The sequence below is a fragment of the Balaenoptera acutorostrata genome, chromosome X, assembly GCF_949987535.1.
Source record: "Balaenoptera acutorostrata chromosome X, mBalAcu1.1, whole genome shotgun sequence".
Taxonomy (NCBI): domain Eukaryota; kingdom Metazoa; phylum Chordata; class Mammalia; order Artiodactyla; family Balaenopteridae; genus Balaenoptera; species Balaenoptera acutorostrata.
The window spans coordinates 4894429-4918509 of NC_080085.1; the positions used below are offsets into that span (position 1 = coordinate 4894429).

Consider the following 24081-nt stretch of genomic DNA (forward strand, 5'->3'; position numbering starts at 1 on the left):
TTCTTATTCAGTCACTCTGAGAAGTAAAAGACTGAAAATGTGAAAGGAGTCCTGTCCTGTGGAGAAGCTGGTTTATTAGGTACATAAATGAAATCCACCCAACAGCTTGTAGCCTTGGTGTGCTTAAGTAGGTTTCAGGGCAGGGCAGAAAGACAGCTCTTGCTACAAAGAAGCCACACTCACAGGACTGACCTACAGGGGAAGAAATAAGAAATGTGGAGCATCAGGGATCCTGATAGAAGAATGTTTCCATCTGACTTCATCCTAGAGACCTAAGATTGGTGAGAAAGTACACAGAGACTGCCACAAAAGTGGATTTGAAAAAGGAAACTGCAGAAAAGACAGTGGACATGAGTTCTTTCGGGTGGTGCCTTGGAATTCATGCGTCGAGTGGGTATATCCACCAAACCTCTAACTAGCTCAGGCATCAGTTGTAACACTTCACCCTGAACCCAGAGAGGGTTCACTCCCAGGGGGGAATGAACAGGACCCAGGGGGAGATGATACCACGCAGCAATGCACACACCGCGAGTTTCAGGAAGCACAGAGCGGCTGCTGATGCCACCAAGGGCAGTGGGTCAAACGGTGGCCCCCTAAAGATATGTTCGAGTCCTAAGCTCTGGTGCTTCTGAACGTGAACTTATTTGGGACAAGGGTCTCTGCAGGTGTGATGAAGGACCTCCAGAATGAGATCATCATGGATTTAGGATTTATGGTGAGCCCTAAATCCAATGACTGGTGTCTTAACTCTGCTCCTGCTGTTATAATAAAACACCACAGGCTGGATACTTCATAAACAACAGAAATTGATTTCTCACAGTTCTGTGGGCTGGAATTTAGATCAAGGTTCTGGCAGATTCAGTGTCCGCTGAGGGGGCCCTCTTCCTGGTTCACAGACGACTGTCTACTCCCTGTGTCCCCACACGGTGCAAGGGGTGAGGGAGCTCTCTGGGGTCTCTTTCATAAGGGCACTAATCCCATTCGTGGGGCTCCACCCTCATGACCTAATCGCCTCTCAAAGGGGTCACCTCCTGACACAATCACACTGGGGCGGCAGGGGTGGGTGGGTTAGGGCTTCATATATTATGAACTTGGGGGTGAGGGGGGATGACAAACATTCAGGTCATAGCAACTGGTGTCCTTACAAGAGGAGACACACAGACACAGAGGAGAAGCCCCGTGAAGACGGAGGCAGAGACGGGAGGGAGGCGGCCACAAGCCCAGGGACGCCTGGAGCCCCCGGAAGCTGGAAGAGGTAGGAAGGATCTTCCCCCTGCAGTCTCCGGAAGGAGTGCAGCCTGCCCACACCCTGATCTCAGATTTGTGGCCTCCAGAACTGTAAGAGCATAAACCTCTGTTGTTCCAGGCCACCAAGTTTGCAGTCATTTGTTACAGCAGCCACAGAAACTGTGGCCCCAAGGACCCAAGGTAGCAGCACTGGGTGGTGGAAACTAGAAGCTGGGGCCTTGATTCTGAGAAGACGACATAATTCATGACTATAAACATGAACGTGTGCTGGCAACGTTTCAGCAATTGTTAGCAATCAAGGGCAGAGCTCAGGAAAGAAAAAGGAAACACACACACACACACACACACACACACACACACACACACACACACACACACACAAGGGAAGAGAAGCCTAGCAGCTGCTCTCGGCATCAGTAGGAAGAAGACCGAGGAGCCTCCAGCTGCCACCTCAGACCCAGAGACCAGGTCACTCTGCTGGGATCAACAGCCAGGAGGTGCGAGGGTGCTGGGAGCTACAGGAGCAGGTTCTCAGAGGGGGGATCTTGACACCTCTCCCTCCTGACAGAAGACCTTTAGCAATGCCTGGATTTTAATGTCACTGTGGATTCCTAAGGAGTGCTTTGGAAAGGCATGATCACAGGCCATGAGTTCACATTCTAGGGCAGACAGGGGAGATAAGGTCCTGCTGACTCGCCCTGAGGGTTGCCCTTTCCAGGGTGGATTCTAATTAGGATTCTTACCTACGTATGGGAGGATGGTGGGGACAACCAGACATTCCACCCTCCTTCCCAGGACAGGATTTGGAGAACAGGCCCATCAAAGGCAATGACAACTCAAGTGAAGGGTCGCCTTCCAAGACGAGCAAGGCCCAGGAGCCTGAAATTTCCATCCGCCCCATAACACACTCAGAGGGACCTGACACGATGCCTTCCCAGTCTACCACTGTATTTAGGGCAGTGGTTCCCCAGCAGAGACAGTTTAGACCCCCGCCCCCCGGGGCATCTGGCCACATCCAGAGACATTGTTTGGTTGTCACAACTGGGGGAGGGGGGGCTCCTGGCTCTGGTGGGTGGAGACCAGGGATGCCGGTCATCATAGGCAGTGCCGTACGCAATGTTCTCAGTCAGGGCAGTGTAGGAATGGCCTAGAAGTCCAGGGGTCAGATTCCTCACTCTTCAGTTGACTTCTCCAAACCTGCATCGTCACCTATAAAATGTGAGTAAGACCAATCCTGCCTACTTCACGGGACGAGTATAAAAACTGCAGATGATATAAAGATATAGGAAGCATGTTCAGTTTTCAATTCCTACACAAATAGGAGATGATGGAAAAAAAGGTGGGTGCCGGGCTTCCCTGGTGGCGCAGTGGTTGAGAATCTGCCTGCTAATGCAGGGGACACGGGTTCGAGCCCTGGTCTGGGAAGATCCCACATGCCGCAGAGCGGCTGGGCCCGTGAGCCACAATTACTGAGCCTGCGCGTCTGGAGCCTGTGCTCCGCAACAAGAGAGGCCGTGACAGTGAGAGGCCCACGCACCGTGATGAAGAGTGGCCCCGCTTGCCACAACTAGAGAAAGCCCTAGCACAGAAACGAAGACCCAACATAGCAATCAATCAATCAATTAATCAATAAAAAAAAAAAAAAAAAAAAAAAAAAGGTGGGTGCCTTCTCAACAATTCACATCAAAAATGGATTGATTTCCTTCACCTGATGCATCCAATAGAGACGAAAGCAGCAGTGTCATTACTGTGGCTATCAAACTAATGTGAAAGTGATCAGCCCAATTTGTGGGGACCAGAACAGTCAAATGAGATAATTTTCCACTGTCAACTATTTTTTCCTTGCTGCCATTCTGCAGAAGTTTCAACACTGTGGCCAGAGTTTTTGTGCATGTTGTTTTCTGGGAATTATCTTAAATATAAAATTCTTTTTTTTTTAAATTAATTTATTTATTTTGGCTGCGTTGGGTCTTTGTTGCTGCGTGTGGGCTTTCTCTACTTGTGTCGAGTGGGGGGCTACTCTTTGTTGCAGCGTGTGGGCCTCTCATTGCAGTGGCTTCTCTTGTTGCAGATGGAGCATGGGCTCTAGGCGTGTGGGCTTCAGTAGTTGTAGCATGTGGGCTCAGCAGTTGTGGCTCGCAGGCTCTAGAGCACAGGCTCAGCAGTTGTGGCGCACGGGCTTAGTTGCTTCGCGACATGTGGGATCTTCCCGGACCAGGGCTCGAACCCGTGTCTCCTGCATCAGCAGGCGGCTTCTTAACCACTGTGACACCAGGGAAGTCCTCAAATATAAAATTCTCGGTGTTACCGTCTATGCTCTGGGGAAGGGTCTGGTAAGGAAACAGAAAGTCTTCCCCTGTGTTCCTGTCTAGGCTGCCGCAGAGATGCCCAAGGCGCCAGAGAGTGGGAGGCTGCAGCAAGCCCCTACCGAGGGTCCTCTCCTTTCCACGGGTATCTCTCAGAGGAGGACTCTGTGGTGAGGTGCTGGAGCCCCACTCAACGTGCCATGACACTGCAACTAAGGTCCCACTGAGTGTGTGCTCAGGGGGACACGGAAGCAAGGCCCTTCCCCTAGTGGCTGTGTGACTCGGTTTGGGGGAGAGGAGACAGGCACAGCTGTGACATTTACGGGAAAATCCTTTGTACGGCATGCAATTACCACCATTTTCTACCTCGCCTGTCCAGGAACTTTAACAAAATACAACTTCATAATCCGTGAACGGCTTCTGGTATTTAAAAACAGAAACGAAATTTTTTTTATTGTGGTAAAATATCATCAAGTTTACCATCTTGTGCATTTTTCAGTGCACAGCCAGTGGCATTCAGGAGCTTCACCTTGTTGTGCAGTGGTCACCACCAGCCATCTGGAGAACTCTCTCACCTGCCCAGACAGAAGCTCTGTCCCCACTGAACACTGCTTCCGCCCCGGTAACCTCCGCACCATCTTCTGTCTCTGTGACTCTGACCACTGCAGCTGACTCCTGTCAGTGAAATCACACAGTATTTGTCTCTTCTGTCTGGCTTCTTCCCCTGAGCACAATGTCCTTAAGGTTCACCCGTGTTGTAGCCTGTGTCAGAATTTCCTTCCTTCTTAAGGCTGAATAATATTCCACTGTAGGAATATAAGACATATTATTTATTCAGTCATCCATCAGTGGACACTTGGGTAGCTTCAAGTTTTTGGCTATTATGAGTAGTTGCTTTCCATACTTAAAAAATACAATTTTTTTTTATTTCTTGAAAAGCAAGCTGCAGCTGAAATATTTTGTCTGTTGTGCACCGCATCCCCGAAATAATGCTAGGAGTATATCTTCCAAGATTGAAAATAAATAGACTAATATACAGCTGACCACTGAACAAGAGGGGTTTGAACTGCGCGCGTCCACATTCAGGTGGATGTGTTTCAACAGTAAACACTACAGTGCTACACGGTCCGTGGTGGGTTGACTCGGCAGGTGAGGAGGAAGTGCAGACACGGAGGGCCGACTATAAATTACAGGTGTTGTTCAAGGTTCAACTGTACCCGTACTGTCTGTGCACACACTGCGTCCCCACTCCTGGGCAGGTCAGCTACAGGGAAGCTGTGGGATGCGGGGCAAGCCAGGCGGCCCCCTGGAACCTGGCCGTGTTCACTGGGACGACAGGTCACTCCTCACCCCACACAGGTGCCACCCACCCCCCGAGTCCGCACCTGTGCAGTCAGCACCTGCTCCTCAGACACCCAGAGCCTGTCCAAGTGGCTGGAAGCCACTCTCCTCAGCTGCCGACGCCTTTGAGGGCCAGGCCCATGACTAAACCATCACGGCCATCTATCTACTCATTTTCTCTCCACTGAATTGAGGGATCTTTCAGTAAGGACTTTTTATCCATGATCTTTTCCTCCACAAGTATTTAAAAATCCACAGGGGGGGGGCTTCCCTGTTGGCGCAGTGGTTGAGAATCTGCCTGCCAATGCAGGGGACACGGGTTCGAGCCCTGGTCTGGGAAGATCCCACATGCCGCGGAGCAACTAGGCCCGTGAGCCACAACTACTGAGCCTGCGCGTCTGGAGCCTGTGCTCCGAAACAAGAGAAGCCGCGATAGTGAGAGGCCCGCGCACCGCGATGAAGAGAGGCCCCCGCTTGCCGCAACTGGAGAAAGCCCTCACACAGAAACGAAGACCCAACACAGCCATAAATAAATAAATAAATAAGAGATCTTCTCTTAAAAAAAAAAAAAAAAAAAATCCACAGGGGAACCGCCACACATTTAAAAACAAACTGCAGCTCATTCTTTTGAGAAAAACCTTTACGCCCACAGTTAAGTAATAGCTAGAATCGCAGGAAGACAAGACATATATCTTGTGGCTTAGTCTAGGATGTCTCTGTTATAATTTAGTCAGTAACAATTCAGGCACCTGGCAGTCTTTGAATGCCAGAATATTTAAACCAGGAAAAAGGAGTAACGTCCATGTACATCATCAAATAAGACAGTACTCTACAGGACAAGGGGAATCAGAATTGTAAAGGTCTGTTACTGGCATTACTGACCAGCAAATGATTGTGAAGGAGCGTGGCATCACGAATGTGGTTTGTTACCACGTCCATACTCAATACTGTCCTTTCACTGCTGTTGTGATTTATTTCATGATGAGGAAAGCTATGCGTAACCTGAGACTCACACCTTCTCTCCGTATGTGCTGTCTGCTGGATTCTTTTTATGTTTGCAATTCTACAGCTTCGGTGCTTAAGTAATAATGACTCTTGAAACTTCAGTTCCAGTCCTGGTTTCTCAGGTGAATGTTAATTTTTGCCAGTACCACGTCACACTGTCACCTCACATGGGACTGTGTTCCACTCAGACCTTCTGACTCCACCTTAGGTCAAGCCCCAATAGCCTGGTCCTCCTCCCGGCTAACCCTCCCCTGCCGTCGTCACCATGTGCCACAAACCCAGAGGAGTCCCCCCGCCCCCACCCCCGGCATGGGCTTCCCTCTAGCACATCATCTCTGCAAAACTCCCACTGGTTCTAGTAGCAGCTTAGCTCAAGACTAGAGACGTAGTCGAGCCGAAGTCCTTGCCCATTTCTCAAGCACATCAGCAGTAAGAGGCTTAGCTTCGAGCCGCCTCTATCTCACGTGCTCTCCGCAGTTTCCCCAAAGTTCAAGCCCCCGTCCCGACCACAAAGCTGCCACTGCTCCGAGAATATTCTGCTTTATTTTCCTCCACTCCCCTTCCACCACTCTTTTCTGAATTTCTCTTTCTGACGTAAAACTACATGTTACTGTAGATTTCCACTTAAATGGCTATGCACGTGTCCTAAGCTGATTAATGGCTATGCACGTGTCCTAAGCTGATTATACACACCTTTCTTTAATGTGCCCATGAGCAGCCACCCAGCACCAGATGCCCTTAAGGACTGAGTGAAGGAAGAGGAGAATTACAGGATGACCCTAAGGAAATGAGTGCCTTCTTGCCAGGACGGTGGACCGTATGTTCAGAAAGTGGGGCAGCAGGAGCCGATAATGTCTGCTAAGAGCCATGGGGGACTAAGGGCATAAGACACATGAAGAATAAAGTAGAAGAGAGAAGCAGAAGGCGGGGGGTGTGGGGGTGGAGACAGACATCATCACCCGGGCTAAAGCAGGCTGGCAAAGAAGAAACGGGCTTGGGTAGAACCGGGACTGGGGCCCACACCACGGAGAGCGGTGTGCACTTCGTGCCCGGGCTGCAGTCTTCAGGGGCGCTCAGGGACAAGCGCGCAAGCACCTGCTGAGCCCGGCGAGGACCATCCTCCTGCCCAGGGAGTCCCCACGTGGGCTGCTCTCCAGCTTACGTCGGGGGGCAGCACTCCACGGTGGGCACGGCCGCGTTCCTGGTTTCCCGAGGGGACCCGGGCCTGCGGAGCACAGGGAGACTCCGCTGACGGGAGAGCGGGGACAGGCCGCCCCCACCCCGACCCGCTGCAGAGGCCTGGGCACCACAGCCTCGGCTGCCCGGGGGACTGGGGATCAGCGTGCACTTCTGCTCTTCTGCTGGGTGATCTGAGCAGGAGGAGGGGAGCGAGCTAACCCGAGGGAGAGTGGTGCGGCGGGGGCAGGGGTGGGCGGGGCCGGGGGTGGGGCCGACACCTCCGAGGGGCCCGAGTGATGGGCAGCGCGTGGGCGATGGCTCCTGGCCTCGGCCTTGTCCCCCTCCTGTCCACTGGCCCAGATGCCACGCCCTGGGCTCTTCCGTGGGAAATCCCCCCATCCCAGCCCGTGAAAAAGAGCAGGGAAAGTAGAGAGCCAGGTCAACAGGAGAACCCTCCGGGGGGTTTCACATCAGAAGAGGCACCGACTCTATGACTGGCCTTCTACACCAGTTACTCTCGCTGAATTATGCCAAAATACATCATTTCATCCACCTCAAAGAATCCATGACTGAAGAAACGTGCTTCAAAATACAACGGAGCATATATACAATCAGCATCAAAATACAATCAGCATCCTTCACGGGGACCCTGTTCAAAAGGTTTCCTTACGTCCCGTGGCAAAAGTTTTTCTTAGGTTAGGCCACAGACATTTCAATACTTCTTGTCAAAAAAGTGTGCCACGATTCAGACGATGTCTCTTCCCAGAAGATAACTGGCCCTGTCTCTGACCTACACCCTGTATTTCATCACTAAGGCATGTGGTAAATGCCTACAGAACATACTGGTCAAAAGTACCTCCCTCCTGGATCATTCGTGACCCACTTCAAGGAGAGGCATCCAAAGCATTCAGTCATTAGGCTGCTGATAGGAAGGTAAGCAAGTCACTTATGCCTGGCCTTCAAGCCCCATGGGCCAGCCCTACCCTCCCAAGCGGCTGGACCCAGGCAAGGACACACCCGCGTCACTATCAGGGGCTAATTTGCTGGTGCCTGGCCCAAGCGGGGCACACCTACGTCATAATCAGGGCCTGCTACCCCTGGTGACTGGCCCAGGCAGACATGCCTGCATCACAATCAGGGCCTGCTTCCCCTGGTGACTGGCCCAAGCAGGGCACACCTACATCACAATCAGGGCCTGCTTCCCCTGGTGACTGGCCCAAGCGGGGCACACCTACATCACAATCAGGGCCTGCTTCCCCTGGTGACTGGCCCAGGCAGACATGCCTGCAGCACAATCAGGGTCTGCTACCCCTGGCAAACTGCCATCCCTTCCTTGCTAAGCACCTGCTGGGACCACAGCTCTCACCCTGAAGTAAGAGCTTCATTCTCAAAATGAAGGATATTCAATTAATAATAGACCGTCCCTACACACAGCCTCCTTTTCTAATGGGCTCAAGATGCCTTCCACACCCTAAAATGCCCCACCAGAAAACACCTTCAGAAAGAAAAGAAATGAGAGTCAAGGGCTATGCTACCATCCACAGCTGCGTGGTGGTAACAAAACGGTGAGTGAACAAGGTGAAAACCTAGACCTAGAAAGAGGGCAGTGGTGACTTTTTCTAGTTATAGTCACCACACCCGGGACTCCCCAGGAGGTCACCTTTCCGGTGGAATTCAGGTTTGGCTCAGATAAAAGAGGCGACGCGAGGAACGCAGCAAGGGTGGAAACTAGGGAGCGAAGTACGTCTTTTTGGGTAGACAACTTGATCTCTGTCCTGACTGTTTTTGTGACTAGCATGTTATAGAACAGAAACTCTAAGGAAATGTGCTTCCGGGTCTAGGTTTCCACACAGCCTTTCCTTTGGCTCCACAGTCCGTCCTGCGTTTTCCTCCTGTTCTTCTTCCCTTCTGGGGTACGTGTAATCACCAAATACTGCTTGTCATCCTAACCCACTCAGAACATCCAGTGGCACCTTCTGACCTCGGTCCCTGGTCTCACCCAACATCCCAGCACGATTTTACATGTCTCCTGTTTGGTGCGTTCTTGGGCTTTTCTTTATACTCTTGTCATCTTCTCATGCTTAGGTCACCTCCCAGTTATGTGTGTGGAAAGGACCTCATGTTTTCAAGAAGACACTTTAGAACCACTGATAAGTCCTTACTCTCATCTGTGAGGCTTGTAAAAGTTTCAGTATACACAAAAATTCTCAGGCTAAAAAGCCAGATTCATAACCTTGATCAATCAGTAAATAAAGAGGTCCTCTACCCCTCTTGTCTAGAAGAGGTGAAGGAGTAGCACAGAAAGAAGAGTCATCCAGGTGAGTTCTGTAGGACTAAACTGTCTTTGAAGAACTAGTTCCTGCCTCACTTCTATAGTGGAGGTGTCTGGATTCAGTTCTCTTCTGTTGCTACCTACGATCAGCACCTTACTTAACTCATACCTAGTCACTGGGAGAGACAAACGAGGATACTACAATGATTGGATCACCAAGCAGATTTCACAATACAGACTTGTTGGCAATCCAGCCAAACAACCAGACTAGCTGGGTGAGACATTTTATTTTCTTGGAATTGTAGTATAACATATCTCAAGTAAATCTTAGAACATAGGACAAAAATTCTAGAAGGAAAACCACTTGAAAGGCTTGGGTGGATAAGGAAGAAAAAGGATATTTACATTCCTAAAACATCACAGGTGCTTAGTATGTTAAACCATGAAAGAGACTCCAGGTCAAATATGAACTGTATAGACAAATCCTTAGCTGCATTAACTAAGAAAAAAAAAAAAAAGGACTCGTAACTACAATCAGAAATGAAAGATGGGACATTAAAACCAATGCCACAAAAATAAAAAGGATTAAAGGAAAATAATATGAAAAATTGTATGCAAACAAATTGGATAACCTAGAAGAAATAGATAAATTGCTAGAGACATACAACCTATCAAGATCAAAGCAAAAAGAGAAAGTCTGTTCAAACCTGTAACTATTAAGGAGATTAATTCAGTAATCAGAAACCCCCCAACAAAGAAAATAGGACCACATGGATTCACTGGAGAATTCTACCAAATTTTAAAGAATTAATACCAGTACTCCTCAAACTCTTCCCCACAATTAAAGAAGACGATATACTCCCAAATTCATCCTGTGAGGCCAGCATTACCTTAGTACCAAAGCCAAACAAAGAAACTACAAGAAACTGATACAAATATACTCAGCAAAATACTAGCAAACTTATTTAAAGAGCACATTAAAAGGATTATACACGATGACCAAGGGGGAACACAAGGATGGTTCAACATACAAAAATCAATGTGACACACCATACTAACAAAATGAAGGACAAAAACCACATGGTCATCTCAACTGATGCAGAAAGAGCATCTGACAAAACTCAGCACCCTTTCATGATATAAACACTTAAACTAAGCATAAAAGAAAACTACCTCAACGTAATAAAGGCCGTATATGAAAAGCACACAGCAACATCATACTCGATGTGAAAAGGCTGAAAGCTCTTCCTCTGAGATCAGGAACATGGAAACATGCTTTCTCTTGTCACTTTTATTCAACACAGCACTGCAAGTCCTAGCCAGAGCAATCAGGCAAGAAAAATAAATAAAAGGCATCCACGTTGGAAAGGAAGAACTGAAGTTATCTGTTCGCACATGACATGCTCTTATATGTAGAAGATTCCACACACATACACAAAACTGTTAGAACTAATAAACAAATTCAGCAACACTGCAGGATACAAAAATCAACATGCAAAAATCAGTTGCATTTCTATACACTAACAATGAACGACGTGAAAAGAAAATTTAGACGCTTCCAGTTACGACAGCATCAAAGAGAAATAGAGTTAACCAAGAAAGTGAAAGACTTGTACACTGAAACAACAAAACACTGCTGGAAGAAACAAATAAATAAGACACAAATAAAGAAGACACACATAAATGGAAAGACATCCCATGTTCACGGACTGGAAGATTTGATACTGTTATCATGTCCACACTTCCCAAAGCGATCTACAGATTCAGAGCCATCCCTATCAAAACTCCAACAGCAATTTTTGTAGAAATACAGAAATCCATCCTAACATTTATATGGACTCTCAATGGAACCTGAAGCGCCGTAACAATCTTGGAAAACAAGAACAAAGTTGGACAATCTCACACTACCTGATTTCAAAACACATTACAAAGGTACAGTAATCACAACACTGTGTTGCCAGCATAAACACAGACATATAGACCAATGGAATAGAACAGAGAGCCCAGAAAAAACTCCTCACACATATGGCCAAATCATCTTCAACAAGGCTACCAAGACCACTCAATGGGGAAAGGACAGTCTCTTCAACAAACCTGTGCTGGGGAAAGTCGATATCCATGTGCGAGGAACAAAGCTGAACTCATACTTTATGCCATACACAAAAATTAACTCAAAATGGGTTAAAAACCTAAAGGTAAGAGCTAAAACTATAAAGTTCCTGAAAGAATACATAGGGAAAAAGCATTATGACACAGGATTTTTTAAATATCTTCGATATGACACTAAATGCACAGGCAAGAGCAGAAACAGCCAAATGGGAGTACATCAACCTTAAAAAGTTCTGTGTATCAAAGGACACAGTCAACAGAGTGAAAAGGCAACCTATGAAATGGGAGAAAATATCTGCAAATCATGTATCTGATAAGTGGTTTATATCCAGAATTTATATAGAATTCCTAGAACTCAACAAGAAAAAAACAAATAACCCTATTAAAAAATGGGCAAAGGACTTGAATAGGCATTTCTCCAAAGAAGACATACAAACGGCTAACAACATATGGAACAATGCTCCACGTCATTAATAATTAAAGAAAGGCAAAACCAAGAGATTATCACTTCACACACATTAGGACAGCTACTATCAAAAAGACAAAAAATGACAAGTGTTGGTGAAAATGTGGAGAAACTGGAACCCTCGTGGGCCGTTGGAGGAAGAATAAAATGGTACAGCCAGTATAGAAGACAGTTATGGTAGAGCCTCAAAAGACTAAAAACAGAATTACCTTATAATCCAATAATCGCACTTCTGGGACCATACCCAAAAGAAATGAAAGCAAAGTCTTGAAGAGCTATTTGTATATGCATGCTCACAGCAGTGGTTTTCACAACAGCCAAGAAGTGGAAGCAACTCAGCTATCTATAGACAGATGAAGAGATAAACAAAATGTGGTCCGTACAGTGGAATATGATTCAGTCTTCAAAGGGAGAAAATCACATGCTACAACATGGATGAACCTTGAGGACATTATGCTAAATTTAAAAAGCTAGTCACAAAAGGACAAATACTGTATGAGGCACCTAGAACAGTTCAAATTCACAGAGATAGAAAGAAGAAGGGTGGGCGCCAGGGGCTGGAGACGGGGAGGAATGGGAGTTAGGGTTTAATGGGGACAGAGTTTCAGCTTTGCAGTATAAAAAGTTTGAGAGACGGAGTGGTGATGTTTACACAACAACTTCAACATTCTTAACACTACCGAACTGTACACTTAAACATGGATAAGATGGTAAATTTTAAGCTGTTTCCTGTGACATGGATGCGTTCCCATCACTAAAGTTTGTCAGGATTACTGGGTGTGCAAACAGCCCAGAGGCAGCTGATGAAGGGAGTGTGAATCGTGGTGCTTGTACCCGTGCCTGAGGGGTGTGTGTGTGTAACCCAAGAACAGTCCACATGGTTTCTGTGTGACACAGGCAGCGGCACTAGCAGGGCCCTTTGACAGAAAATTCTCTAGTTCCAGGGAATACTCAATCTGCCCCTCTGGATATGTGTACAAATATAGATAACAACACATGTTTCAAAAATGATGACGACTCATAAGAATACAATTTTGAATCCAAAATTACTGCTGTAACTGTAAACTTTTTCTCCCTTAGCACCAGGAATTCTAAAGACTGAGTATTCACCTTTTCTCCGAGAAGAATCTTAAAATAATACTTCATTTTAAAGCATTTTTTGTCCCTGTAATCTAGAACATTCTTGACCTTCTCACTTGTAGCAAGAACCAGAAGGCAATTCCATTGTGATCAATCTTCAGTTAACATGCCCCAAGGGAGAAAAATCATCTTCCCTTTCAAAGGAAAACAAGTAAAGAGAGCGATAAAGGCCATACAAACAGACATGTCAGAACAGAATTATGCCTTTAACTTTAAAAAAAAAAAAAATTTAAACTTCTTTGGGGAGATTTAGGTGCTTGCTTATCATCAAAATGTTAAAGTTTGCATAGCTGCTGAAACCTTAGTCGTGTTATCTGATTATGAAAAGAAAAAGCCACCTAGTTTAAACACTGAGGCAATTCTGTCAGGAATGTAATCTTTACATAATACTGATGCAAACAAAATGCAAATGTCTTTGGACCTCAGGAGTCAGTGAAAGGAATGTGTATTCTTTTAAGAAGCCTCTAAAAAGACAAGATTGAATCGCAGCATACGACAGCATCCACCAAACTCTCGAGTCCCTCTGAGCCTCACAAGGAAGAGAATTTTCCGAGAAGTTATCAAGACCAAAGGACAACCCTAGCATGCCCCGCCTGAGTCTGTGAGAGTCACTACTAAGGCGAGAGACACGATGGTGAGGATGGCAGAGGGCGGCACCTGGCATGAGCGCGGCGCTGGGGAACACCTCCTTCAGCTTCGCCTGGCTGGCTTCCACCAGCTCCTCCTTGGACGTCGGGAGCTGCAGGGTGTCTACGATGATCTGGGCCGCCTCCAACGCCGTCTTGCCCATAACGAGGGACTTCACATCCCAGCTGTATTTCTTCCCATAGCGACCGCAGACTGCCTCAAACACCACTGAGTACAGCCGTTCAGTATCTGCAGACACAGTGAGATGAAGACACAGAGGCTTTTAGGGTGGGCGCGGTGGTAATGCCAAGTCTACATCAGAGAAGCACGTGTGTTCACAGTGCAGGACAAGTTCAGGGCGGAAAGCACTCTCGGGGAGACCTATGGACGTGGGGGAGACGTTCTCGGGCCACGGGGACCAGACGATGCCCTGGGCGGCCTGCTCTCTGCTGCTCGGGAACGTTACAGGCTGGCCCAGAAAGGAAGTCTCTACTACGGTGAAACTGCCTTGTCTACGCGCACATACGCATCTGGGCCTGAGCACGCGCTTGACGCCCTGAGCTGGTCCTCCCAAGCGTGCACCGTGACGGCAGCACGCAAGGGTCTGTGTGCGAGCCCTCTGCGTTCAGTGCCCCGAGGAACTACTCCCAGCCGGCACGAGCGCCTGGCCGCGGGCGCAGCGGTGAAGCGCCTATGCGAGGACAGACACTTGTGCGCGGCTCTGGGTAGGAAAACACAACTCCCGTGCTTCTCGTTTCCTCTCACGGGACCACCGCCCTCACGGCACTTGCGTCATCAGGCGCGGGGGGGGGGGGGGGGCTTCCCACACCAAGCCTTCCTGCAACAGCGGCGGCGTTTCCTGCAACGTACCTGGATGCCGACGCTCCGTGGTGAAGGAATCAGTCCCAGGAGGCCGCCACCCACCCCGTGGCTGACCTGCCTGCCCTTCCCCTCCCCACCGGCTAAATGTGTCCTGCTAGGGCCTCCCTGTAGGCTGCTTCCCCGGACAGGCCCTGGACCCTCAGCCCCACGGTGGCATGCTTCAGCCTTGACGATGACCAGCAACAGAAAGAGCTTTTCTTTCTCCTCTGCTTTTCAAGGCGAAATCATCTACAGCTGCGTATCAAGTACGCAGAATTCATCTTCAGCGCTTTAACTCTTTGGGTCCTCACTGTTCTACCACGGGCTGGATTCTGCGGGGACGGAATAAGACACACAACAAGCAGATCTCAGATTTCCACCCTCAGACATACTCGCCAGACTGTGTGCTTGGGCATGACCCCTGGGCTGGGTAATAAATTCCGGCTTTTGTTTCCTTTTCTTTTTTTGGTACAAAAGAAGGTGGGACTTGAAGAAAAGTCTTCCTGGGCTCCTTGGTAGAAGCAGCCAGTGTTTGCATAATAACCTGAGTGGTTCCAGTTTTTCTAGAACCCACGCTGCACTTAATCTCCCTAAAGAAGTCCCAGCAAAGAGGGAAGGGCTGGTCCACCCCTCTGCTGGACAACGAGGAGGCCTGTCTGTAACACATGCTCTTTTACATCCTTCTTGCCTGTGAGGGGACACAGAGGGAGGGCTGTCGGGGTGGGGAGACGGATGGACTGGCAGGGAGGCTGTACACTTTACTCTTTACATGTGAGCACTTTTCTTCTAGCGGCTGAGAGAGAGAGAAAGACTGACAAAAAGACATCGTCGGCACCAAGCGAGTGAGAAACCACTGATGTGGGTTTGCGAAGGCTAGGGAGCGCCAGGAAAAGCAGCAGAGGCCGGGTGGGGAGTTAACATGAAGGACTCGTGCTGAAGCAAGTGGACGGGGAAGGAGAAAGGAGCATGAAAAAAGACTAATTCTGAAGACAGAAAACAGGTGTATTCTTTAAAAATGCTTCAAGCAGCGTTTATTTAAAGCTGAAGCTTTCAATTTAAAAGGCACAGAACGGTGGGATTATAAATCTGTAGGAGACTGTGCCGACAGCCACTTTTCTTCACAATTTAGATAAAATCACCCCAAACCCTCGGTGGAATAAGCGGGGATCTGAACACATCGCCAAACTCCTCAGACCCGGCAATGAGTACGCCAGCTGACAACAGCGTACGATCAATGAAAGGGACAGCGTTTTGAAAGGAAGAGGTTCTCCAGAAGCTAAACTAAAATGAAGCCGCATAAAGTAGCTGTGCTCTGCGCCGTGCTTCTGGGTTATTTTTCACAGGAAACTCACGTGGTTTTCCACAGGCTACGCGCACACAAGCTGCTCCCTTCCTCAGGTGTGTTAGGAAAATACTGCAGGTACACGAGAACCTCAGCCCTGGGTGGCGGGGGGGATAGGATCCAGGCAGCAGTCCCAGCAGGTGCAGATGAAGGGACTAGGCAGGCAGTGACACGAGGGCATCGGATGGCGGGGGGGGTCGGGGTGGGGTGAGGGGGGTGAGCGGACAGACTCGGCCCAGAGGTTGGTACTTTCATCCGAGCTGCGGGCTGGGTCCCCAGGTGGGAAAACGTAAGGCACTGACGTTTAGGGTCACTGAACTGTTACTATAAAAGGCATCACCACACCTGGAAGGCCTCTCTGTTTCGTATGAGGCTGAGCTTCTGTCGTTGTACTATGCTTAGTAACAGCTTTTATCATCGAGAACCTATTTAAGTGCTGGCTGAGTCCGTCCCAGGCTCTGAGGACAGTATCCGTTTGTGTTTCAGCTTATGAAGACGGAAGGGGTGAGCGTATTTCCCCACTTCTCTCTTGCACGAAGCTGCACCTAATCCAGTTCTAAAGGCATGATCTGCATTATTTAATAGCAAAACCCCTCAATCAACCCGACAGTAAGAAGCATGTAGGGTAGGACCTGGCTTGGTTTCTCTGCCCACCCCACCTCCGTTTCCGAACCACACCGACACAAAGCAAGGGCGTCCTGATCCGAGAGGAGCAGCGAATGCCCAGCCTGGCCGCGTTCTGGCTGGACGTCCCAGGAGGCGGTGCTTCGCCTCGGCGACCTGCGGTTTCTGCCGGGGGCACCGTGGGGAGCAGCGGCCGCCCGCAGGCCCGGGCGTGCGGGAGGACTCTGGGCTGGGACCCGGCCCCGCGCTCGGAAGCCCGGCTGGCCTGGCTTGGAGGCGCTGCCCCGCAGCTGGCCAGCCGCTGGGGAACTCAGGACACGTGCTCGGCGCCCCGCTGGGCCTCAGCTTACCCGTCTGCACCCTGGAGGGTCTTCCACGGGCACACACCTGCTAGGCGCCTGCCGTCAGCTGAGCGAGTAACCGGCGCGCAGCCGTGAGCACGGCGCCCGGCCCGGCCTCCCCGCCTCCAGGGCCGTCTGGGGCGCACGTGCCCTGCAGCGGCTCCGCGGAAGGCGGTCAGGGAGCATCGGTGAGCTCAGCGGAGACGACGGACGAGCTCTGCTTTCCCTGCCTGCACACCACAGCTCCCAAAACGGCAAGGGCTGCTGCATCTGACAAGTCACAGGGCCTCGTTCCGGGTGCTTTACTTTAAAAGGAAGTGGTAACCATCTGGGATTCCTTCCCACAGTGTTACACGTTCCCTAGCTTCACAAATACTTGTTAACTGATCGCCCGGCCTCAGACAGGCACACTGACGCTGCGTCCCCAGCCCCATAATCCATAAACTTCCGGAAACGGAAAAGTTCTCACTCAGCAGCAAAAACAGAGTCAGTTTTAATGTTTAATATTTGGGACACTTAGCCTGAACCTTCTCGCGCTTCCCTGTACAAACACCAACGAGGTCTGGATTACAGACGCTGCCCCAGGCCACTGCTGCCCCCATCCCCCACCCAGAGCGTACATATCACGGAATCAATGCATTCCTGTTTAAAATAGTAATTTAAAAATCGAAATACAACTGGCTCCTCTGGTTTTGGAAACGGACTGTGGACCCACATTGATCACCGCCCTCCGGTCAACTTACACCTTCCATATCCTGTACACCTTGAACAAAGCGAGATAATGCTTCTCAGAACTTAATATATCTTGAGAACAGTCTTACTTTGATTATTTCCGGTTACTAAAAAAAAAAAGGAGGAAGGTGACCTAAAGACACTGTTTTGTGCTCCAGATAGTCAGTTCCTTAACGATACAACATACCTTTCCACGTGGAAAGGCGGAAGGGCCCATCTTGGGCTAAAATCAAATTGTCACAGTCTGGCAAACAGGAAGTTGCAGAAGAGGAAGCAGACTGATGTAGCCGGCTCCACACTTCCTCTCACCCAGAAATGGAGCGGTCTTCTTCCATGTGGTGAAAGCTACGTAGTTCACATGTGAAACGGCTTTAACGATAAAAACGCGGCGCACGGTACATTTTGATCAAAGTGGCGGTGCCGTTTTTCTGTATATATATAGTAGGTATATAGTATATAGTAGGTGATCAATCACTGAATCAATCACATACAGTAGGTATATAGTATATAGTAGGTGATCAATCACTGAATCGATCACATACAGTAGGGTATATAGTATATAGTAGGTGATCAATCACTGAATCGATCACATATAGTAGGTATATAGTGTATAGTAGGTAATCAGTCACTGAATCAATCACATACAGTAGGTATATAGTATATAGTAGGTAATCAATCACTGAATCGATCACATACAGTAGGTATATAGTGTATAGTAGGTAATCAATCACTGAATCGATCACATATAGTAGGTATATAGTATATAGTAGGTAATCAGTCACTGAATCAATCACATATAGTAGGTATATAGTGTATAGTAGGTGATCAATCACTGAATCAATCACATACAGTAGGTATATAGTATATAGTAGGTGATCAGTCACTGAATCAATCACATACAGTAGGTATATAGTATATAGTAGGTGATCAGTCACTGAATCAATCACATACAGTGGGTATATAGTATATAGTAGGTAATCAATCACTGAATCAATCACATATAGTAGGTATATAGTATATAGTAGGTAATCAATCTCTGAATACACTCCTTGAAAAACTTCACTTATTTTGTTCACCTACCACTGGTTTCCCTAACCCACTGGTTCTCAAAGTGTGGTCCCTGGACCAGGAGCGTCAGGAATGCAAATACTTGGGCCTCACCCCAGATCTACTGAGTAGAAACTGGGTGAGGCCCAGCGCTGTGTTTCATCAACCTCCCCCCCACCACCAGCAGGAAACTAGGGTGTGCGTGCTAAACACGGGGGAGAACCACTGACCTGACCTGTTTTTACCAAAGCCCTGTGCTCTGCAGTCAGCGATTTTAAAAACAGATCAAGTTTAACCAAGAAAAGCTTGATTTTAACGACTACACGCATAGAACTATTAGCAGAAGTTAAAGAAAAAATAATCTATTTACACTTTCCTCTGTATTGCATCCCATGCATACTTAAACTTTCTTTTTTTTTTTCTTTTGAAGCAACATGTATCTTGGAGTAAACTACAGACAACTTGGTGGAACATACTATACTGAAAGGATTAGTGAACTGGTTCATCTCTCTCCCAAGTGGAAATCGAGAAGGAGGATTTCTAGCCCTGGGACCACAGAACAGGAAGCAACAGCTGTTGCCGGGGGCCTCGGTTTGAGAACGGCTACTGAGACCGACACACTTGCTCTCTGCGCTTTCTAGCAGGGGATCCTTGATTTCCTCCAGTGATGAAGGACCTCACTGGAAAATAAGCGTCCGTTCCCAAAAATGGACCCTTAGGTCAAGCGGCACAGCCATCCCACAGCCTAAGCTCTAGATGACGAGAGCCTGCAGACGCGGCTGGCGCTTCTCAGGAAGACAGGAGATGAGCCATCCGACCCAGCGGGCTCTGCTGTCAGGGGCTGCCCAGGGCTTTTCTTGACTTCTTAGGGCGGCCCAGCTTGCTTAATAATTTCTAGCACCCTCATGGCGAAAAGTGTTTGTGCGACAGCTGTTAGCTGCTGTTCTCCATGCTCCCGGCACACGGCGCGAAGCCCAGAGCCTCTATCGGCGCCACGCTTGGCTCCGAGTTGCCTCTGCCGTACCCCTGCCGGGTCAGCCGGCCAGGGCGACCACCAGCCTGACCAGCCGCTGTGACGAGCAAGGCCAAAGTGGAAGAAGGTACCTGCTAAAGGCGCCGGTCACCCCAGGTGCGGCGGAAGGGCACTGGTGGATCTGGAGGAAGGCAGAAGAAGGTGTGGACGTACCAGGTTCTGAGAGGGGCTGGCAGGGGCACAGCCTGAGGCAGGAGGCCCTACAGGACAAAAGGCCCTTCCGGGAGCCAAGGAGGACCCGCCGGTGGTGAGCACAAGCGGAGGCGCCTACGCCTAGCTCTCCGCGGGCAGACTCGGCCAGCGCTTGGCTGAGCAGTGGCAGAGAGGCCGGCAGGGGAGTGGACAGCCCTCCCGGGAACGGGGCCGGCTGCAGGGACCGCCTGGCTGGAGGCTGCAGGGCGGGGGCCCAGGAGGTGGCTACCATAAGCGGGGCACGCGCATGGCTGGTTTGGGGGCGTATCTGTCTGGCTTTCCCTGGCCCGTCCCGCGTGGGAAGCTGCAGGCGCGCAGCACTGATGGCTGCAGGGTCTGTGGTCCAGACGCTGGGTCGGACGCTCGGGAGGCTGTGGGTCGGCGCACCGCTGGCACGCCCCGTCTCTCGAGCGTAAGGCGTCTGCCAGTTGCTTGCTTTCTCGCTCTTGGAGTCCAAGGTCCAGAGGCCACTGTCCTCCGAGTCGAGACAGCCACCCGGCAGGCTGCGCCGGCCCGAGAAGGACAAGGGTCCCACCCGCAGGGGGCAGACGGCTCTGCCTCCAGGACAGGACACCACTGTGCAAAGCCACCGGGGAGCAGAGCAGCTGTGGAGACTGTGTGGGATGCCCCAGACATTCCAGTCCCATTAAAGGAGACAGGCCCCGAGCCGGTCAAAGACCCTGGGCCACACGCTGGACCCACAGGCCCTGCATGGACGGCCCTACGTCTCCTCCTGGCCACCTGACCCTCCACAAACCCACCCCCAGCACGTTCCCAGCCGGGGGTAGGACCCCACTCCCTACCTAGCTCCGTTCACCTCTCCCCTGGGTGAAGCATTCCTCTTCACATAGGTGCACTGGGCACATTCTCTGTGAGAGGCACTGAAAAAACGTGGTTAAGGGAAACAGAAACATCCTTGCCAAGTTAAATGCACAACTCAGTGATTGGGACTGAAAAGCTTATTAAAGTTTGTTTGGGGGAAAAAAAAAAAAAAAAAAAAAAGGAACAGTCAAATACCTGCAAAGGTAAAAAGGGAAGCTTTGCAGAAAGAGTGATAGAGAAAAGGCAGTATGTAAATCAGGGTATTTTTCCCAGCTCAGACCTACTGCTATGTGGCCCTCTGCTAACCGCAAGGACCTGGAAGTCCAGGAACATCCTCTCAGACATGAAAAGGGACGCCAGGCAGAGGCTACGTTAGACGCCGAACACAGAGGCCTGGCATTCTGGGGAGGAGAAACAAAACAAGACGAGGAGAACACAGATGCCGTCTCCAGCAAACACTGCAAGTCTCCACACGCTGAGGGCACTCGGGTGCTCTCTCCAGGGGCCACCAACACTGCGTGTTGTTTATACACACGGGAGAGACTTTCCTAGTCTGTGCGGTTTAGCCTTTACAAATGAGCTTGCATGTAAGAGGGAACACATCCTCGTGTTTAGGGATGTAAAAGACCGAAATGAGTAATTAACAAGCATGAAATTATGAGTCCCAGTAATATGTGCTTCAAATTAGCAGCTTGCTTGCTCTAGCAAACTTAGAGGAAAGTATTTAAGGGTTTGATGTACTGTTTCCTGTGGCTAGAATTTTCAACTGTAAAGAAGTAATAATAAACTCAACTCCTTAAAATGAAGATCGGTAATAATAATTTAACTGAGTGGTCACTTGTAAAGTAAAAATCTTGATTAGCATTCAGCAAGATTCACTGGCATTGTCAATTATTCCCTTTAATAGTTATGGGTATTAGTCAAGAATTTTTTTTTTCTGGTAATCCATAATAAAGTTTAAGAAAATCATTTTAAAAACGAACCGGTTCAAAAAATGTTGCTGGATCGTATGTATCTCTATGGAAATATATCTGTACTGGAGGGAAAAAAATGAACACTGACTCTTAGACTCATAAACCTAAATGAAAAGCCAAAGCTATAAAACTTCTGGAAGAAAATACAGGAGACCATCTTTGGAACCGTGGGTTCTACGAAGGTTTCATACACAGAACACACAGTAAGAACCCTAGAAGAACACATGGATAAAGGGGCTTTCATCAAAATTAAAGGACCCCAGGAAGAAAAGGCAGGCCACAAAGGGAGAGAAAATACACACACACAGACACGACTTATATGCAGAATCTACAAGGAACCGCACTTTACAACTCAGTGGTGACACAAACAAGCTGCAGTAGAAAGAATAACAGCCCCGCAAAGATGCGCGCGCCCTCATCTCCAGAACCTCTGAATAGGCTTCATGGCAAAATGGACCTTGCAGGTGTGATTAAGTAAGAGTCCTGAGGTGGCGAGATCATTCTCCAGGATCACAAGGATCCTTCTGAGAGGCAGGCAGGAGGGTCAGAGTCAGAGGAGATGTGAGGACAGAAGCAGAGGTCAGGCAACGCAGGGTCACAAGATGAGGAAGGTGGGTGACCTCTAGAAGCCGGAAAGACAAGAAAACTCTCCTCTAGAGCCTCCAGAAGGAATGCAGCCCTGTCAACACCTAGATTTTAGCCCAGAAGGAATGCGGCCGGACTGTTCCTGAACACAGAGACACTCCTGGAGTCAGCCTATCAGTATGAGGACGTGGGGGACAAAGGACAGGGTGCGTGAGATGGTTCTCAGTCAACCAAAAGGAAGGCTGTCTTTTAGAAACCGTGACGTTTGTGCCCAAGGACAGGAGACTTAGCAGCGTTGTCCCCTACCTTTGGCCTAGGAAGAGACCAAGACTTTCTCAGGATTTAAGGTATCAAATGAGCTTTCCCTGAGGAGACACAATCTTGATGGATGCGAACAATGGCCTCTTAAAAAATAAAACTGGAAAGACTCCTCCCTCAGTCCTTACTACTGAAGTACAGGAAAAGGTCAGACACCACAGTCGGAGGTTGGGGGCTGACTCTACCCAAGGGATGCAGACCGGGAAGACCATCCTAAGAGGGCCGACGAGAGGTTCGTCATGCTCCCTGCCGAGGGGCACCGACAGGCCGGGGAGGTAGCTGCTGTAGACCCAGCGTGCGTGCCCCGTGAATTCCTATGTTAAATGCTAATTCCCCACGTGATGGACGCTGCTAGGAGGTGGGGCCTTTGGGAGGTGGTGAGGTCATGAGGGAGGAGCCCTCCTGAATGGGATTAGGACCCTCCTAAAAGACACCCACAGAGAGAGCCCCCCAACCCCTTCTGTTACGTGAGGACACAGAAGTTACTGTGAACAGAGATCGGACTCTCCGCAGACACCGAATCCGCCTGACCTTGGTCTTGGACTTCCCCGGCTCCAGAACCGTGAGAAAAACACGTGTGCTGTGTGAGCCACCCAGCCTGTGTACTGCTGTTAGGGCAGCTAGAGCAGACTGAGGCAGAGTGATGGCAGGACTCCCTCGCACACGGAAGGACCGGAGCAGGACAGCTGGGCACTGCCCCACGCGACGAGCGGTCAAGAAAGACGTGATCTCTGCAGCAGCTACCAGTTCCAGCGCCCCGGACGCCAAGTGCGAACAGTGAGGAGTCTTCCAGGCGAACTCCAGATGCCCCTGCACACCTGCCAGCTCAACTCCGGGTGGCCCCAGTCAGCCAAGGGGTGTGGACAAACGGCCTTCCACCGACCCACCCCCATAATCACACTGAAGCGCTGCACGTGGGAGACGCAGGAAAACCAGTTCCTCTCCTCGCTTTTTGTTCTTGTCTCTATTTAGGCAAGGGCACAACACAGACAAACATGGTAAAGAGCAACAACTCAAGCTTCTCTGCAGTATTTTACTTAGACTGCGGCGAGGTAACCAAAAGACCCAGCGACGCTTCGTTCTCCAAAATTGTTTTTTTTTTCCATTCCACCACCGAAACTGGTGATTTATTCCCTGTATCTAGGCTTTCCCTTGTTCACTGTCTTCTGCTTTTCGATCACCTACCCTGTGGCCCTGTTCTTCCTCCCGCCCTCAGACACACTGAAAGTGATGGGAAAGGCGAGGCATTGGCAACGGCCGGCCCTGGAGCCAGAGGCAGTGGTGGGGACACAGAACGGGCCTCAAGAAACAGAAGAGCAGAGCAGGCAAAGTCGGAGGCAGGGGGGCAAGAAGCAGAGAGGACGTTTACTGAGCTCTGACAAACTGCAAGATTAGGGAGACATAACCTTCTAAAATGGAGAGAAGTTCAGGGAAATAAGTATAGAATTTGGTAGTGATAATTAAGGGCTTTTCAAGTTAAAAATCTCCCAAACTCATCTATGGGAGTCACTTTACAG

The 24081-nt window shown here is 49.3% G+C and overlaps 1 protein-coding gene across 2 annotated transcripts in view; it reads right to left on the reverse strand.

Annotated features, from left to right (window-relative positions):
- PUDP (pseudouridine 5'-phosphatase) overlaps positions 1-24081 on the reverse strand; it is a 361799-nt gene that overhangs the window by 313168 nt on the left and 24550 nt on the right. For both annotated transcript variants that reach the window (XR_009006644.1, XM_057538029.1), the window contains exon 2: positions 13724-13942. Coding sequence is in view for 1 of the 2 variants with exons in the window: in XM_057538029.1 (XP_057394012.1) it covers positions 13724-13942 (219 nt within the window). In the remaining variant the exon portion in view is untranslated. The remainder of the gene's footprint in view (positions 1-13723; positions 13943-24081) is intronic.